The 18,255-nt window shown below is 38.8% G+C and overlaps 1 protein-coding gene across 1 annotated transcript; it reads left to right on the top strand.

Moving 5' to 3' along the window:
* The first annotated feature begins 10,845 nt into the window (after positions 1–10,845).
* On the top strand, positions 10,846–11,996 carry LOC140936400 (galanin receptor type 1-like). The gene has a single exon (XM_073385867.1). It carries the CDS (start codon positions 10,855–10,857, stop codon positions 11,959–11,961), a length of 1,107 nt encoding a protein of 368 aa, XP_073241968.1. The 5' UTR covers positions 10,846–10,854; the 3' UTR covers positions 11,962–11,996.
* The last annotated feature ends 6,259 nt before the right edge of the window (positions 11,997–18,255 follow it).

The following is an 18,255-nucleotide window of genomic DNA, read 5'->3' as shown; positions in this document are numbered from 1 at the left end:
AAAGAATATTGTGTAATCTGGTAATTTTCCTTTTCCTCCGTTTTCCTGCTTTTCTTCTTCAGCCCATGTTTGAACTGTGTCGAGAAATAGACTCACACAATTCGTACCCCAGTGGTGATAGATCGTTTTGCTACGTCCTTTTGTAAAACAGATCAGAATCGGGATGAATGTTTTGTTGCTATCAATTAAACATTCAATATCGGCAAAGATCAAATCATCCGCATAAATCTTCTTTGTCAGTTTTTCTTTTGGTAAACGTTCGTTGACAATGTCTAGAGTAATGCCTTCTAATGACACTCCTTCATCTAACAACTCATCAATGACTTTTTCCTGCAAATCAGCTAATTGGATTTCAACCATGGGTACTCCCATATTGATGTAATCCAAATCTTTTAATTTTTTCTTCCGTTGAGCAATCAATGCATCAATCTCGTCTTGTGTACTTTGATCCGGTAAACCTTCAACAATCGTTCCCAAAATTGTTTCTATTTTCTTCTTCTTGCTTCTTAATTTTTGCAAGGCTCTCTTAAATTTTTGTTCTTCCTCACTGGTAATGTAACACTTATGCTGGTAAATAGGAACAAATTCCAAGCAATGTTTACACTGTGCATGCAAGCATTTGTGAGGAAAGTCTTGGTTCACTTTGTAAGTCACCATACACTGAGGACATCGTTGAAAATCTCGACAAGTGCTTTTCAGTTCCAAGATGGGGGTCAAACGTTCATGGAGTTGTTGTTCTAATCTTTCTCTTGTTTTTTTCATGTCCTTGTTTTCTTCTACTGTTTCAATGAAATGTGCTAAAAAACACTGCTCACCATAGAATTCACGTTTGCAAATTCTACAGCTACGATCTGGTTTCGCCCATAACGTAAAATCTTGACATCCCTCTTCATCATTTGCTGTGTTTCTTTTACAGGCAGGGCAATTTTTAGCTTGACAACGGTGATGGGCACTGTCTTCGCTATTGTAGCCTTTGCAGCACTTTTTGCAAAAATAACTACGGTTCATAAATCCAGGAATGCTGTATAAACCATCGTAATGGGCTTTTTCCTGGTTCTGTTCGTCCACATACACTGACTTTACCAGAGCAATAATTTTGTTTTCGTCTTCGTACTTGTCTCCTTTAAAGATCACACCACCCCGTGTAGCATCCACTACAATGATTCTAAATCCTTGTTGGCCTAGGTACTCTTGAAATGTATTCACTTCGTCTAAACCGCATAAGCCCTCGGGAACATTAGCTTCTTGGTGGAGCTTTTTAGCTTCTTTTAGTTGCTGGGTATTTATTCCTCGATCCAGAGAAATATTTTTGAACGTGTTAGGTTCACCTGCTTGGCGTTTGACATACTCATGCATCACCACGATGGCACGGGCACAATAGAGAGTATCCTTGTTTTTTATTTCACAAACGCACTTGGATTCCTTCGCCATCTGTTCGCATATTTTCTGACCTGGACTTGCACCTGCCCGTTTACCACCTTTGCGTTCTGGTCGGCTGAATAATACCGAGGCTGAGAATCCGACATCATTCGTAATGAACTCTCCGCTGTTCAGGACGTGGCTAAGATTTTGTAGAACGGCTTGAGTCATGGCAGCTCGCTTTGTAAAATCGCCCACATCAATTTTCCACGTTTCTCCTGTTAAACCATCCCTACGATGCTCTCTACTACCGATCTGAAGTGTCATCCAATATTCTTCAGGTATTTGGAGTTCCTCAATCAAATGGTCGGTTGCTTCTGCAATAGCGTGGGTTGCAGCAATATTCAAGTCTTCGGACTCTTTCGGAGAGCGTTGCTGATCAAGGGTCATTATGAATTCTTGGTTCACTACAGCATTTTGTTTCCAGCGTTTGGCAGAACCTAATTTGGTTACATTCGCCACAAAGAGCGGAGTAGGTCCCTTGTTGTACTCTTCGTTTTTCTCTTGTGGTTTAATCTCTGGTTTTAATTCTTTGATATCAAAATTGGAATCTTCAGCTGGACGCTTCATACCACGAGTAACTGCGCCACCAGTCTGAGAATCTTCCGATAGACGTGTGACTTTGTCTGCATGCAATAACTCTAGACGTAAGAGTTCAGCAGACTCCTTTGCTTTCCGCTTGGCTGCTTCGGAGTGGAACTTCTTCACATGTCTTAACATATCATCTTTTCTTGTAAATGTGGACTGACAGTGTGGACATGGAACAGGATCAACTTTCTTCTCACAATGTTTTCTATGTCTTGAGAAATTACTTCGATTGTTAATTTTGGTTCCACAGGTCGGACAGCGACGTGGGTAAGTAATTGCCATGATGAGAGCTCCGTTCACTACAACGTATCATAATAAAATGAGTATGGTTATAGATATCCGGCTTTTATACCTTGTGTTATTATAAAATGATGTCAAGTTCTAAAAATAGAAACAAATTCTGCTGAGTCAACAAAATGTACGTGACGTCAATGGGCTTGCCTAAACATGCCCGTAATCACTCAACCGTGACCTTGTGAAATTTAGTACACATCACAAACATAAACCGTGATGGAATTAACTTGTTTAACCCTCGACATTAAACATTAGGTTAGCTTAGGAAAAGGGTTAGGGTTAGGACATTTAGTTAGGTTTTGGAAAACTTAGTAACAAAACTAAAACTGAGTCAGCAAAAACAAAGTGTGACGTCAATGGGCTTGCTCAAACTTGCCCATAATCACTCAAGTGTGACCTGAACCCTAAACATAAAAATAAACATTGGGTTAGGAAATTTAGATAGGTTAGGACATTTAGTTAGGTTAGGAAATTTAGTTAGGTTTTGGAAATTTAGTTAGGTTAGGAAATTTTTTGACTGATTTAACCCTAAACACTGCGTCCGACTGATTTAACCCTAAACACTGCGCCCCACTAATTTAACATAAAAGTAAACATTGGGTTAGGACATTTAGTTAGGTTAGGACATTTAGTAAGGTTAGGAAATTTAGTTAGGTTAGGACAAATATTTAACCCTAAACACTGCGCCCGACTGATTTAACCCTAAACATAAAAGTAAACATTGGGTTAGGACATTTAGTTAGGTTAAGAAATTTAGTTAGGTTAGGACATTCACTCGACAGATTTAACCCTAAACACTGCGCCCCACTAATTTAACCCTAAACATAAAAGTTAACATTTGTGTTAGTTTAGGAAATTTAATTTAGTTAGGTTTTGGAAAACTCACTCGACAGATTTAACCCTAAACATGAAACTCACGTGTAACTCTCACGCGGTCATCACGTGTGATGTCCGCGGTGTCCGAAAAAAATGTGCTCCGTTTTGTACCTGACTAGACCCCCTGAACTACTAACGGAGCATTTCCGTTTGGTGCGACCGGAATACTCGGGACCAGCTTTGAAGGTTGTCTGCTTTGACCAGTCCGGTCATTTCCGTCGGTCGGACCGAAATGTCCCTTTCCATTTGACAAAATTTTTGTCCCCAGTACCCCTCTTTTGTATGTATCCTGCTTACAAGAACAATAAACATCATACAATCGCTCGGTGGCTTTTGTCAGGTCTGTGCAACAGGACGTGAAAGTTCCGCAATTTCAAACACCGGAATTTTTTGTTGAAAGGAAAGCGCCAAGGTTTTCAGCAAGGTCAGTGGTCATTCTCAATTTTCTAGCCCGGCACAAACTTTAAAAATAAAGGTCCTTAATCTGACCTCTGTGGTACTAGTAGATGTATAACGACGACATTTATTGGAGAGGCTCCCAATTGCCGACTCGCAACAACAACGTAAAACCTGGGAAAATCTGATATGTATCGTAATTTCAGACAAGAAAAGAAAAAGGCATTAGTGTTTCTTGTTAACCGTGGGCTTTTCAAGCATTTTGTGGTAAAATCTGAGGGATACAGTTCCAGGCCTGACTGGTTTGCAGTTGGATGCTAACGTTCCATCCACAGTCTTGAAGATACAGGTCTGGCTTATTGTGGTGGCGTGAGTGGGCTTTAGAAGACTGGTGTGTCTTCTATTCGAAAAACCTTTATGTCTCATTGTATCTATCTAAGTTAGCTTAGCGTTCTGTGGATAACACTGGCGCATCTTATTTAGAATCTGCTGTTCACAGTATAAATTGGGGCCATGCAGTGGCTGGTATTTAAGTTTGTTCTGTTAGCCACACCTTGCTTAAGTTTCCCTTTAAATTAGAGGACGCCAAAAGAAGCTAGGCTTGCGCACCCAGTTCAGCCTAAGTAGCGCTTTCTGTTAGTTTTGTCAGACGATTGCTGCAGATTTTGCCTCTAAATCACGATGTTTTCCATCTGAAATATATACATGTAATAGTTTTATGTCGATTTGTGTCCATGCAAGCGCGAAGTAGATCTATTTTGAACTCTGAGGCCTTGTCCCGTAGCTGAGACCTTGTGTTTTATTAAGTTGTCGCCTCAAACCTCCTCTGCGTTTCCACTAGTTCGTATAATTGTCGAAGCTCAATCTTAGGAGTACGGTATATTATACTTTCATTCTAATGCAAGTGTTTCTTTATTCACGTTATTTGGGAGAGGAGTTTAAGAGGCATATTAAGCATTAGTTAGTGATGTTTCTAAGTAAGTACTGCACCCACAAATGAGCGCGAGTCTGACGCGGCGCCTAATCCAACTTGTACGAGAACAGCTGGTGATTTGTCGGATATCCACGCCGGTTGGAGGTGCGGGCCCACTAAGCCGGCATAGGCATTTTCGGCATGGTCTTAACGAACTCTCCGTATCTAGGTCACTTTCAGTCCAGGTGTATTTTATAGAGATATAGATATATTTCAGCATATTTTCCAGAATTTGCGTGTAATTGTTAGCGCTTAGCCTTATCTAAGTCACTTTCAGTCCAGGTGTATACAAGTTTTAGTATATTTTCCAGTGTACACGTGTAATGGTTTTATATATTAGTTCTGCTTTTGTCTATTGCAGTTTTGAGTAATTTGTTTAGAGTCCTGGCGGGGGACGTAAGTTGCGCCTGGCCCGCCCCAGATTTCCTGTGCTTTTTTTTTTCCTACTGGGTTTTTTGGGACAGGTTTTTTCTGGCCACCCTAGCACACTTACATGTAGCTTTTAGTTTTATTTCATTTGCCTTTAGAGTTTTATCTTTTGGGTATAATTAAAGTGGGTTTTGGGGTTACACCCAGACGATATACGTTTGCGTTAATTTCTTTATCAAAGTGAACCAATTGATCATAGTACCATAAACATAGGTTGCAACTCAAATTTGAAGAAATCAGATGAGTGAAAAAAGCTTTATACAAACAAAACGAGATAGAAAACAATACAGTACGGTGAAACTAGTCAAATCAGTTTGTCAAGTCAAGTTTTTAAATGTAAAAATAGAAAAATTTGTGGGTGGCAATTCGAGGCAATCTTTCACATTTCCGGTGACTGGCATGTTGGGTCGTGGAATTTAATTACAAGTGTCCGTTTAATACAGTTTGGCAACAATAGAAATGACCATTTCAGGTACTTTTTAGGTGTCCACGTCCGCTTAATAGAGGTGTCCGCTTAATAAAGGTTTCATTTAAAGTAAATAAGGGAAACAAATTTTGGGACTTCGGCTACTGTCCGCCTTTTTAGAGGGTGTCCGCTTAATACAGGTTTCACTGTATTTCATAATGGCTACAGGTTTAGAGTAAGGTTTGCTATGCTAATGACTCTAGGGGGCGGTTCTAATCTTATTCGAGCTAGGGTAGTATACTAATAGCTCTAGGGATGACGTCATTTGTTTCCTACCCGAAACCCTCCCAACAAAATAGGAAACAATGAACGGAACTTACAGGCACTTTCTGGCATGCATAAAAAACTAGACTACTTACCACACCAATGGAAAAAACAAGCAAATAAATAAGAAATAAGAGGTCGCTAGCCCCAACGGTAGGCCTGTACTGTTAGATAGAAAGTTTCTCAAACTTGCACGTTATTTTATCCACTCTTAATGGAGAGTTCAGGGCTGCTAGTGTTAATTCAACTTGTCAGAAAAATCTGAGTGGTCGCCATAACAACACGGTACGACGGCTGTCCTAACGATTTGATTCTTTTTCTTTTAAGGTAAGTTAACAGACGGGCTAATCACAACTCGCCATAATATGGCTGTTGATTCCAATATACTGATATAAAACTGAATAGCTAACGTTGACAAAGGTATTTGCCGGTTAACATTTAGACACATATTTCCAACTATTTTCATTAAAAACTCGTCAAATGAAATTTTAATATTTTTGATATGTTGTCTTTATAACAATTATAAATCTGATTGCCAAACGTTCAGTATTTTAGCATCCACGAAACCACCGGAGGTATTAGAACATTTAATAAAAAAGAACCCTCATGTTCTGATTTTCCAAAGAACGCGTTTCTTTAATAAGTATTGTATCATCGTTGTAAAAAGGGACGATTAACAGTTATATAGCACACGTTTAAGGGAAAATCCGGCAACGAATAAATGAAGTATTAAATGTGTAGCCACGCTATTGTTTGAATGCATAAGAATAAAGCCAAGAAAGGGCCAGGAGCCGGCAGGTGTAACATCCAGCATTTAAATTTCTTTGCTAGCATGTAACCTATTTTTAGCATGAATTTTTTTCCTGAGTGAAATCTTGAAACCGCATTTTGGTTGCAGGTAGGTGGAACAAAAAAGTGTTGGAAAATTGTTAAGTTTGCATTTTAAACGACCTAATCTCTTGCCATTTAAATAGTTAACGGTGTGTTGGTGAAATCCTGAAAATAACAAAAAAACGGGCAAACTGAAACCGCAAATTTAACCTTGGCTGCCGACTTACGCTTAACGTACACATAACGGGATGTGTGATTCGGACGTAAGAGAAATCTTGAGTACCTGCAGTAATTTTGAAATCGGTCATTAAAAACTACTTGAAAGAACCATAAAGTGTGTTCTTTTATATCCACCCAGAGATCTTGCCAGACTTGTGATGCAAAATTTCGTAGCTTGAAATTTTGATGATAAATCCACCCACAACTGTAAAAAAAAATCATTTTTGCAAGCGGAAGTAATAGAACATTAAAAATAAGTGATTTTCTCTCCGGTTTTGAATATTACTATCTTATCAAATCTTTAAATTTATTTCACCCGTTAGGCTATTGTGTTTTCTATTTCCTACTTATTTACTTAGTGGCCTGTCACAGACACGATAAAAATTGATCAGTCAGCGCTGGTTAATCAAGTCCGTCTTTCATGTTTTCTTTATTCCCTCATGCAAGAATTGTTTCCATTTGGATATCAAAGTAAAGGGTTGCTAACTTAAAACTAATATATAAGGTTGGGTAAAATATTCATTGCATAAATATTTTATAATGACGAAAGTCATGCAAATGTAAGGTTCTTCCCCAATAATCATGTCGAGTTTCAATATATGCGTGTTAGCGTGTTAGGTTCGTTTTGAAAATGCAGTTGTCTGTGACTGAAGCAATATATAAGAGTAATAACAATTTTACTGTCGAAAATTCGATGGGCATAGAAAAGGATTGCTAGCTTTTCATCTTCTACTGAAAACTTATTCACTATTTTCACATTTCCAATAAAACACCTTTTTTACCCCCCCGCCCACCCACCCAGCTTGTCTTGGATCACTCGAAACAATGGTTATGCATCATGTTGCGGGTAAATAAGGCAAAATAGCGTTTATTGGTACGTCACAGTGAGTTCCCAATTACAAATCAGGGACAACAACAATTGTTTGTTGGAAATTGTCTTCAGGATTCGCTTTCAGAGTGACAGGCCGAAATTATCATGAGAAAAAATTTCCTGTTACTGACGAAAGAGTTATTTATAGTCAGTTGGCTTGTAAACAGCTAGACGACCTTAAGAAAAATAAAGGAAGCATTTTAGACGCTTTCTCTTTCTTGTAAAAGGTCACGATAAAATTCAAATTGAGACTCAGTTGTCATTCTCGAATGTAAATCTCATTTGCCGCTGAAAAATATATAGGCGGTATAAGCATCCCAAACAGATACGAAATGTCCATTCCCTAATCGGAATCTGAAACCTGAACCAAATGATGGATCATATGTCATATTGAAATTAGTAGAACCGGTGCAAGACGAGTTGTATTAAGACTTCAAATAACCGTGGGAGGTAAAATGAAAATGTTAGACTTAAGTATTGCTATAAAGAAGCTCTCAGTGACAATGTAAATTGACCACTGCATAGGGCCTTCGCAAGAGAGAACATTCTCTCTTGGCCTTGGTCATCGTTTAACTATGCACGTCTTTGAATAGGCTGTAGCACTCAAACATTCTCTTTACCACGACTGGTTCATTTCACCAGGAACTTAACTCCTGAGTAGGTGATAGCAAATTCTTGTTTCACTTCCCCATCAATGCAGCACCTTACTTTTCAAAACGGCCCGTCTGAACATCACTGAGTTGTGGGAGTGATCTATTTTTTAATTCCGCGCTGCGAAAAGATATTGGAGGCGCAGGAGTGGAAGCCGGAGAAAAAAACGGCTCAGAAAATAATTTTATTCAGATAATGAGCAACTGAAGCAATATCCTTGAGCTCTTTTTGTTATGTTAAATAAATTGAAATTATCACGATCACAATTAAATACCAGCAATTATTACTGAGTGTAAAAGGTAATGGTTAACCTCCTGGGCCAAACGGAACTGATTGTGAATCCTTTGAAGCCAAAACTTAGTAATCATAATAATCATTGAGTTCAAAACTACCATTTCATAATTCATTAATTCGTTTATATGTTTAAGCGAACTGAACAAAAAAAATATTGAAATTTTGTGTTCGTTTTCTTAAAATTTGATACCTGAAAGGAGAATGTCAGCCAACACCACGAAATCCTCTAAATCAGTAAAAGCTGCTTACACGTGTGCGATTATTTAATGATATCAAGAACAGCTAGTAAAGCTTATACCTTGCAATATTCATAACCGTAACAAACCATTTTTACGCTCTGAATGGTTTCATAACATCTCTTCTTGGCTCTCAACGTGTGAACATATGTATTACATCCAAAGTTTTTCAGCGAGTCAGTCAACAATACGAAATATCTGTATTTATTATTAATACAATACTGAACGATCTTGAAAATACAAGTGCTGAGGAAGTACAACTGGGTTAATTCTAATTTGATGCAACAACTCAGCAATTATGAGCATCAAACAGAGACGGAGATCTCGTCTCGTCAGTCGAACAAAGTAAAAAGAAATCAGCGGCAGTCGTTCACATTTACATTCTATGAGGAGGGATGGGAATTCAGTTTTCCAGACACTAACTTTTTAATTTTCAGCAAAGCTTCAAAAAGCTGTGAAAAATTGAGGATACTGACATAAACTAAGAATTTAAATGAAAATATAAGGTTTCGGATCAAACATCATTATGTTCTACAGGATATCGCTGTTTACCTTCATATTAGAAAAGATACGTTTTGTAGTTAATTGCAAAACAGCGGGTAACAATATCCAAGGTAATCTTTGATCATTGCAAAGAACGAATTACACTGGAAATTCTGTATGCTTTTTACTGCTGGCGTAATGTCAGTGAAGTAGGCGAATATTATTGATGAACCAAAATTGAGGAATGTTTATTTATAGACAGATGACATCGTGGAGTGATTGTGGAAGTCATCACTTACACCTGTAGTGGAAACAGCAGCAATTTAAACGACTGCAGGAGATACTGCTCCATAGAAATCGATATAAGAGGGGCAAGCTCTTGACTGGGGTAAGTAACACTCTTGTAAATTCAAAAGATCACGAAGAAATTTAAACATTCTTGTCACGGGTGCTAGCAAGAAATGCGGACATATTGAGATTCATTTTGCACATCAAGGAGGAGAAACAATTGCCGTGGCAATTTCAGTACGAGAGACACATTCTCACGATTGTGCGAGAAGTAAATGATTCAGTTGACACCAACTTAAAGCTATGGAGGAGGAGCCAAAAAATGAGAAAAAGTTAGTCTAGAATGTGGGAATTATTTCAAAAACAGGCAAAATTGTGAAATGAACGCTAGTTTCTGTAATACGGGTTATACTCTTGCAGCTTATTCTTATCTGCAGTCATAATATTCAATTTTGACCTTTTTGGTACGGCACACAATTAAATTTCTAGCTTATAATCTCTCCTCCAATAAGCAGCTTTGCACAATATTCACTGCAATACAGTCGGTTGGCCTTGTTTGCTTTAATTTATTTAGCTAGTTCAATGCAAGTCAAAATGAAACAATATCAACGCTGAGCCCGGTCGCCTTCCGCCCGCCATAGGATTTTATCATTACAGGCTAAAGATCAGCAGCATTGGTTTACAAAGGACAAGTTTGGTAAAGCCGCGTAATAGGAAATATTAACTGAAGAGCTTTATGAGTCAAAGACCTAATGATGATCCAGTTTCTCTGGGAAAATAACTTTCACCGCATCACACACTTCGTTCATGTGATACCTGTAAGTGACACTTCACTAATTGTCGCAAAATAATTTGATTTTGGTATGTTAGGGAAGAGAGGAAGAGACAATTATAATTGGCCGCTGTCATTAAGCGGTCAAACAGTACTGATTAAAAAGCTTGAAAATAAGTCTTAAAAACGACAAGAAAGCACGGCCGACTTGTAACCTTTGTAAAAAAAATCTTGAAAATTCTTTTCCACTGCAGGTGTAGAAAGTCATCGTCACTGGATTCTGATAAAAGAAGACAACGCAGGTTGGGTTGACACAGCCCTCTTTAATATAACAAGATAATTCTCATCAAACACTGTCACAGAGGTTTCTTGCAACTGATACAAGAAAATAAGATATTTCTAACCAAAAAAACCCAAGGGATTTGGTTTCGAGGCAAGAAATGGTCGGTGCTACTGAGTGACACCGGGTGATAAAAGTTTACTACATAATATTGCAAAAACAGGATGAACAACACGGACTTCGACGATCCTGCAAGTGAAGCGACAGAAAGAAATGTGAAAATCGGCTTTTACATTGCTTTTCTTATCATAGGATTTGGAGGTAACAGTTTAGTAATTACAGTGATCGCTGGGAAGAAAAAAGAAAGGACGATTTATGATCTTCTCATCTTGAATCTTGGAATTTCCGATTTTGGCTTCATCGTAGTTTTCACCCCAATAAGCATCTACTCTTACATCAATAAAATTCACCAAAATTTGTATTACTGTCGACTATTAATACCTCTGGTGACAGCCTTTTATTTATTGAGCATCTTCACCATCGCCTCCATGGCAATATATCGCTGTCGGTTGATAACTAACCCCTATAGACCCAAGATGAGGAAGCGAAGTGCATACATTTGGATCACCGTTATCTGGTTTTCATCCTTAATAATAGTCCTTCCTTTATCAATCGTCTCTCAAACTAACAACGGGGTCTGCCACGAGAATTGGCCGTCCATAAATCATCGCAAGGCGTACACCGTTGCTCTCTGCATTTTACAATTTGTGATACCTTTGTTAATCATTGGTGTGGCGTACGTTAGGATCGGTATCTATCTCTGGCGATCAACTGTTCCTCAGAGCACCTTATCCACGTCAAATAAGAAAAAGGCGCAAAAGAGAAGGAAAGAAAACATCCAAGTTATCAAAACACTCACTATGATTGTGATCCTGTTCGCGATTTGTTTGCTTCCTGGACAAATCGCTTGGCTTTTGCTTGATTTTGGAGGTCAAAAGGAATCAGATATCGCAAAAGAGATTTTTAAATTTTCAGATATCCTTGACAGTCTGCATGCATGCGTAAATCCCATTATTTACGGACTACTGATAGAACAGTTTCGCAGAGAATACGTCAGATACTTTTCGTATTGCTTTAAGTGCGGCACGAGGAAGATGATTGTTATAGAAAATGATACATGCAATGCAGAGAGCACCATGAACGTTCTGTCGCCTTTACCAAAGAAAAGGAATCTCACATCTGGTATTGGTGAGGTGGAAATTGACGCCACTATCAACTCAAGTGAGTCCTGTGAGTCTAAAGACTTCTTGCCAGGAAACCCATTGGCATGAAAGATGTGTCCAACACAGTACAGTAAGGGTAGACGGGAAGAATAATTGGTGTGATCCACAACTTTTAAGTTCGGCTGGCCGTCCGCATTCTTTTTCTGGTCCGAACAAAAGTCAAAAACCTCGTTCATAAACTTTACCTAGTTAATGTATACGAACAGTCGAATACCTGGTAAGAACAATTAGCCATAGACTACAAAAAAGTCGCCTTTTCTGGGGTGCCTTGGGCGGCAAGTCTAGTCGTAAATTCGGCTCCGTCCAAAATGAACACTGTCAATTATTAACTTAGATTAACCCAGAAAATGTCACATGTTTCCGATAAAGCCTGTTTTTCCATAAATTTGGCTTTATCATTTTAATAGACCCTTCGGTGACTACAACACACGTCTTTTTCAGCCTTAAGGTCTCAATTTTAAATAAGCATACGGAAGACTCGGACACCAAAATTGGAACTCTGAAAATTCCGTGCAAGTCATCTTAAAAGTTCATAAAACTTGAGAGCCGTGTGAGGGAATCAGCTTCTCATTGACTTCAGATAATTTGAAGGGTAGAGGTGACAGGCAGGAACATCAGAGAAGTAGATGGCAGAAGGAATATTAGAAATGGGAATATGTGCTGCCTTTTTACTATGCATGTAAACCAGTTATCAACACCGATCTAGTGTGTGTGTGTGTGTGTTTTTTTTTTTCTAAGAAAAAGACTATTTAAAAAAGATCAACCACGCCACAAGGTGGCCATGCTGTTAAAAAAAAAAACAATATTACTCTGGTCGTCATAAATTTGGTCCAGGTTAAATAATTTCTTCTGGTTAATTATCATAAGTCATTGAGCTCTTTTTGCCCTGCGAGCAGCGTCTCCTTCGATCTTCCTAGAAAATATCGGGAAGAGGATATCTTCCCGATATTTTCTAGGAAGATCGAAGGAGAAGCTGCTCGCAGGGTAAGCTGTTCTGCCGAAACGAAGCAGCAAAAATCGAGTGCTTCTTATAAAGAAGATTATAATCCACGAATAATTAGCTAATGATTTTTAGTGGATTCATGACGTTTACATTTGATCTTTATGACCTTTTGTCCTTTTTCTGTCATTCGTAAACAATAGCTAAAAGAATAGAATTACGTCGTTGACCAATCAGTTTTCGTTAACCAGACGGATTCCAGTAAAATTTACATCAGTATGGAATTTGGGGGGAAACGTCTACAACAGCGAGGAGCAAGTGGAGGCAGCTGTATTCGCAGGCTAGCTGAGCCGAGGACCGTGAGATAAAACCCTGGCCTGACCACCAACCAAATGCCAGTTGCAAGAACACGATAAAGAACTCCTAACAATGATTGTTCGAAAACAGCATGAGATGAATATTTTTTAGCATTTTGCTGTATATCCGTAGTAAGGTTAACTCAGTAATTTTAAATTTTAAATGTTTGCAAAATTTTAGATTGAATTGTAGAATAATCTATATGCTCATTTGACAATTGCCATTATCATTTTTTTAGTACTGTGAACTTCTCAACAATTTTTTTATTAACTTAGTGTCCCCAATTAGCTTGTACTAATTAGCTAAACACATCGACACATGTTATGCTATGTTACGAAGGCCACAACACATGTTATGACTTGTGCTGTCATTGGTCTGGTTGGGTGAGATGACATCACACGTGGACCAAAGTGGCTGCATAGTGCGCCTTTTCATGCTGATGTTTGATTTCATCTCTCTGGTTCCCCTTCAATATAGCCATTTGCTGCGAGAGAGGAGAGTTGGCACCAGTTTGTAACGTTAATAATTGTTATATTTTACAAGATTGGAAAGTAATCACAAAACAAAGAAGACCAGAAATAAATCTATGGGTATCCACAGAGTGGCCCACTTTGATCGGTAAGGTTGAAAGTTAATTTTAATTAACATCGTCCCAGTGACTGCTTGGCTTTTTGCAGTTTCGTGTGAAACTAACTCCCTGAACATTCATTAGACAGACACAGTCAAACTGATTCAGCCTCCCTTTTTTCTTCCACCATAAGCACACCCGCCCCTCTCTTCTAAATCCCTAGCCATATATTAACCTCCCATCCATGTCCTCACCGTAAGAAATCACGATAGTCGCCCATCTCTCAAACTAGGGGCAGTCTACCCAAACATTAAAACAGAAAAATGGGGTACTGGACTGTAATATTATCAGCCAACTAATACTCCGTCTTTCCAAATTTGTTTTATTTTATGAATCAAGTACGTAATTGTGTTTTTTTCACGTTTTTTTTCGGTGCATCTAGCACTTCCAGCGAAGTCGGCATTTTCAAAAATTGCGGGCTTTTTCTATCAGAATTTTTTTTCACTTAAGTCTTTCTCTTTGTCCTTTGTCATTACAAAAAGAGCCTACAGGCGAAAATTCGGCGATTTTTGAACAATTCTTCTCTCCTCCGCTGAGGCCTCTATGGAAAAGAAACGAGAGGACAGAGTAATAAGCATATCAGCGAACTTTGACTTTGTATGCGACTTTGTATCTGACTTCGTGTCGCGCTCGATCTTTAATAGATACATGTAGTGTGTGTTTGTGTGCGGTGGTCGGGCGGGGGGGGAGGGTTGGGACTGGAGATGGGAAGCTTTACTAGTTACTGTCCCTGTCAACTGCTTTCAAAATCTTTCATAATTATTTCACTCTGCCTTTCAAGTCATGACTTCATCACAATCAATGTTTCCCATATAGTCATGAAATAGCGGGCCAATCGAGAGGCCCAGCTGTTGTTGGAAATAAAGATGACTTCACATCCTGTGTGCAGGTTATACTTGAAAGGGCTTTTACTGCTACAGCTATCTTGTCTTGTAATCCTTGGCTTTCTTTTTTAACAAGAGATACAACTCAGGATTTTTTTCTTGGTTGGGCAACTTATGTGGACTCTTCTTTTTCCCCATTTCTCTTCCTGTTATCCAAAAAATTCACTTTGTTCTAAAAAACTTAGTTTTTTCAAGGAAAAAGTATTTGGTGCAGTGACACAGTTAAAGAAGCCTGAAGTCGTTAGTTTATTCCCTTCTTAAATCAATGAGATTCCCCATGAATAAGGAAGTAACCGGACTCTTTTACACTCTTTTTTGTCATCTGATTGGAAATGCAATTTTTAAGCGCCTAACAAGTGCGTAACTGACCGAGAGGTATCCTTAACAAAGGCACCAAACTGCCAGAAGCCTCTGGTTTTCTTACGTTTTATTCGCAAGCAAAATCATCCCAGCTGAAGGGTCCTGATGGAATTAGGAGGATCTTTCACTCCTGACTCTCATCCATCAAACCGTTGCCTTCTAGGTTCCCATACCATCATGTTGTAACCTTGTCCACCGTATTTACTTTTATTTTTGATCTGCATAAAACAAAGGAAATGAACTCAACCAAAGCCGTTTGTTCTCCATTCCGAAAAGTTTTGGTTAATGAAATTAACGTTGGATAGGATAGAAACTGTTCTGCAAGACCAAGAACTGCTGGATATTTTTCCTGTTCCGTTCTGTTTTGTTCTAAAAGAAAAGGCAATCATAAATCTTTATCGTACTAAACACGACACAGTTTGGTATACAGCATTTGCATTGGACAATTAGTCATCAGTTTTATAGAGAGGTCATTCAGATTCACAAGCAATAAATGAAGGTAGTTTTGTCCGTTATGTTGCAATATTTTTTTATTATTATCGTATCTTTACACAGATAAATATATAAATAGGCCTATCATATACAGCGTGATCGAATCTTTTTTTTTAAAACATGTTTGACAGAGGCGAAGTTTCTCAAGCACATTTACATGTTTTTGTCAATCTCACATGTCTCTCTTTGTTAGTGCCGGGATTTAATATCGCGGTTTCAATCCTCCCCGGCTTACATTTTGGAAATCCATACAATGGTATGTTTTCCAGGCAGTTGCTGTGAAATGAAATTGGTCTGCATTCAACTTCAAATAAATTGTACTTTGGGCAATACCAGTATTTTTTTACACATGGATGAATACTTGGTGACGAATCTGATGACAAAGCTGTTCTTCCAGGGCAGATCATTTCCAAGGTTAGTATATTCACTTGTCTTTTTCCTCGGCTGAGTCCTGTTTCATTTAATGCTTGGTTTGGCTCTAGTTGTCCATAGGTGTCCCCCTGCTCAGAAGTGTCATCTGTGTCTTGTGAGGTGTAAGGTTTACCCCAGGTTTGGGTTTGGACAAGGAAGCCAACCAAAACGACAAAAAATGACTGTAAAGAGTGAAAGGAGTATATCATCATCTTAGAACGGCGAGCAGAGCAACAAACATGAAACACTTCAAGCTGAGCTGGGGCAATTCGCAACTATTTATTTTTAGATTTTATATTTTTGTTTACGCACCTAATTGCAAGAAAACGTTGTCATGGAAAAATAAAAAAGTTTATCGATTATAGCTTACTCTAATAGGCACTAGCAAGTGAATCACTGAATGCGTACCCTGCGAGCAGTGGTTTCTCCAGGCCCGACGCTACCCCACGAGTGGAGAGAAACCACTGTGAGCGCCCGTTTGCCTCTTTAATCGATCCGCCGTCCAGCGCCATGGACGAATAAATTATTTTTGAACAGGTAAAACCTGTTAAAAGCAAGTTCAGGCTTTTGCACTTTTTCTTACGCTTATAACTGCTACCTTAACGCCAGCCTTTTGTGAATTTAGGTTCTTTTAATGTTTATCGCGATTATTCCTACCCACTTCATAAAGGCCCACCCAACTGGAGTTGAATTCCTAATAGCCTCCCACGCAGACGTTCTTAGGGTTTCTTCACGTGTTCCTGCCCCACGCTCGTGGGGCAGGAACGCGTGACGAACCCCTAAGAACGTCTGCGTGGGAGGCTAAATTCCTAAGGACCATATCCAAATTTAGAAAGAGAAATTTTATTTAGTCGTTGCATGTTTTCGTTCACCGTAAAACGCGAAATTGGATAGTTTCACGAAATGTACAAAAAAGTGGGCCGCACGTGTAAAATTGCTAGACTACGAGTAGTCCCCATTTTTCCTCAGGGATAGTAAAGCGAGCGAAATGCGAGCGCGCGTGAAAATTACTCCACGCGAGAAAAGGCGACACGCATTTTTCTCTCTCCCCGCCGCGTGTCGCCTTTTCTCGCGTGGGGTAATTTTCACGCGCGCTCGCGTTTCGCTCGCTCTACTATCCCTGGGGAAAAATGGGGACTACTCGTAGTCTAAAAATTGTGGATTTGCTTATTAAACCTATTGTCTCTTTGTAGTTCTCGTTGTCGTCCCGTCGTTGATTCAGTCCTGCGAAACAAGAGGAAGTGATGTCATCTGATGTTTTGACGTTGGCGTCACGTGGATACGCATACTCGATAGAAAGGCAAATGGTTCGGCCCGGCATGAAAAACACAGTGCTCGCAGAGAAGGAATGCGTGACAGACCGCTCTTAACTGTAGGTCCCTTGTTTTCAAAGTTTCAGAGTTAAAAAAATAATAATAAAGTACAAGACAGTCCTAACCATACAGGCTTTTCACGACTAAAAACAATGTTAAATTCACGATGTTCAAGTAATTCATTTTATTACGTAATGTTATCATATTAACAGCCTGTTGGAGCACAAGTGAAAACACTGTCTTTTGCCACCCCGGTTTTCCCCCCAAAAAAACGAATTTTGAAAAATTTGAACTAAAAGCAAAGAGGAAATTTTACGAAGAACTTGACAAACAAAAAAGCTCATTGCACCAGTCAACTCTTAATGTGAGTAATACAATCAAAACAAAGGATATTACAAAAAGACAACGCTTGAGCCAACACTGAGCAGTACTGAGGAAATACTGCAATGAACAATGCAAAAAGCCTTCTTTAATATTTAATTCATGCACAAATTTTACTCAGTTAACCTTGCTATTAACACTGAGAAACGCTTCCTTTAAATTACCGTTGATGTCAGTTTGCGAAATGTTTGAGGCGATAATTGGCCACGTTTCAAACATTTTGCAAATGTAAGCTTAATGTTCACCAGAGCTTCTATTTTTCCAAAAAAAAAAAAAACAAGTAAACCCTAACGATTTATACAAACGCTGATCTGGTTCACGTGAAAATCTCCTACCTTCAAATCCATACTTTTATTCCTCTCTGTTCTGCCTGAATACCCCTGATGTTGCTTTTCGAAGAAGGCTTTCTTCAAACTCTCTCTGGATCTTGTGCAGTTTTTACTTAACTCTAGGAACGTTCTGCTGCTCTTTTTATACCAGTCGACTGATAACTTTTTTTCTATTTTTGTCTTCACAATTATTTCTTATTTTTGGTCCTTGAGGAGTCAGGACCCTTTCAGTGGAGCCGGGGAATTT

Source organism: Porites lutea, chromosome 5 (assembly GCF_958299795.1).
Source record: "Porites lutea chromosome 5, jaPorLute2.1, whole genome shotgun sequence".
In the NCBI taxonomy this organism is placed as follows: Eukaryota; Metazoa; Cnidaria; class Anthozoa; order Scleractinia; family Poritidae; genus Porites; species Porites lutea.
This window is presented reverse-complemented; position numbering and strand designations above follow the sequence as displayed.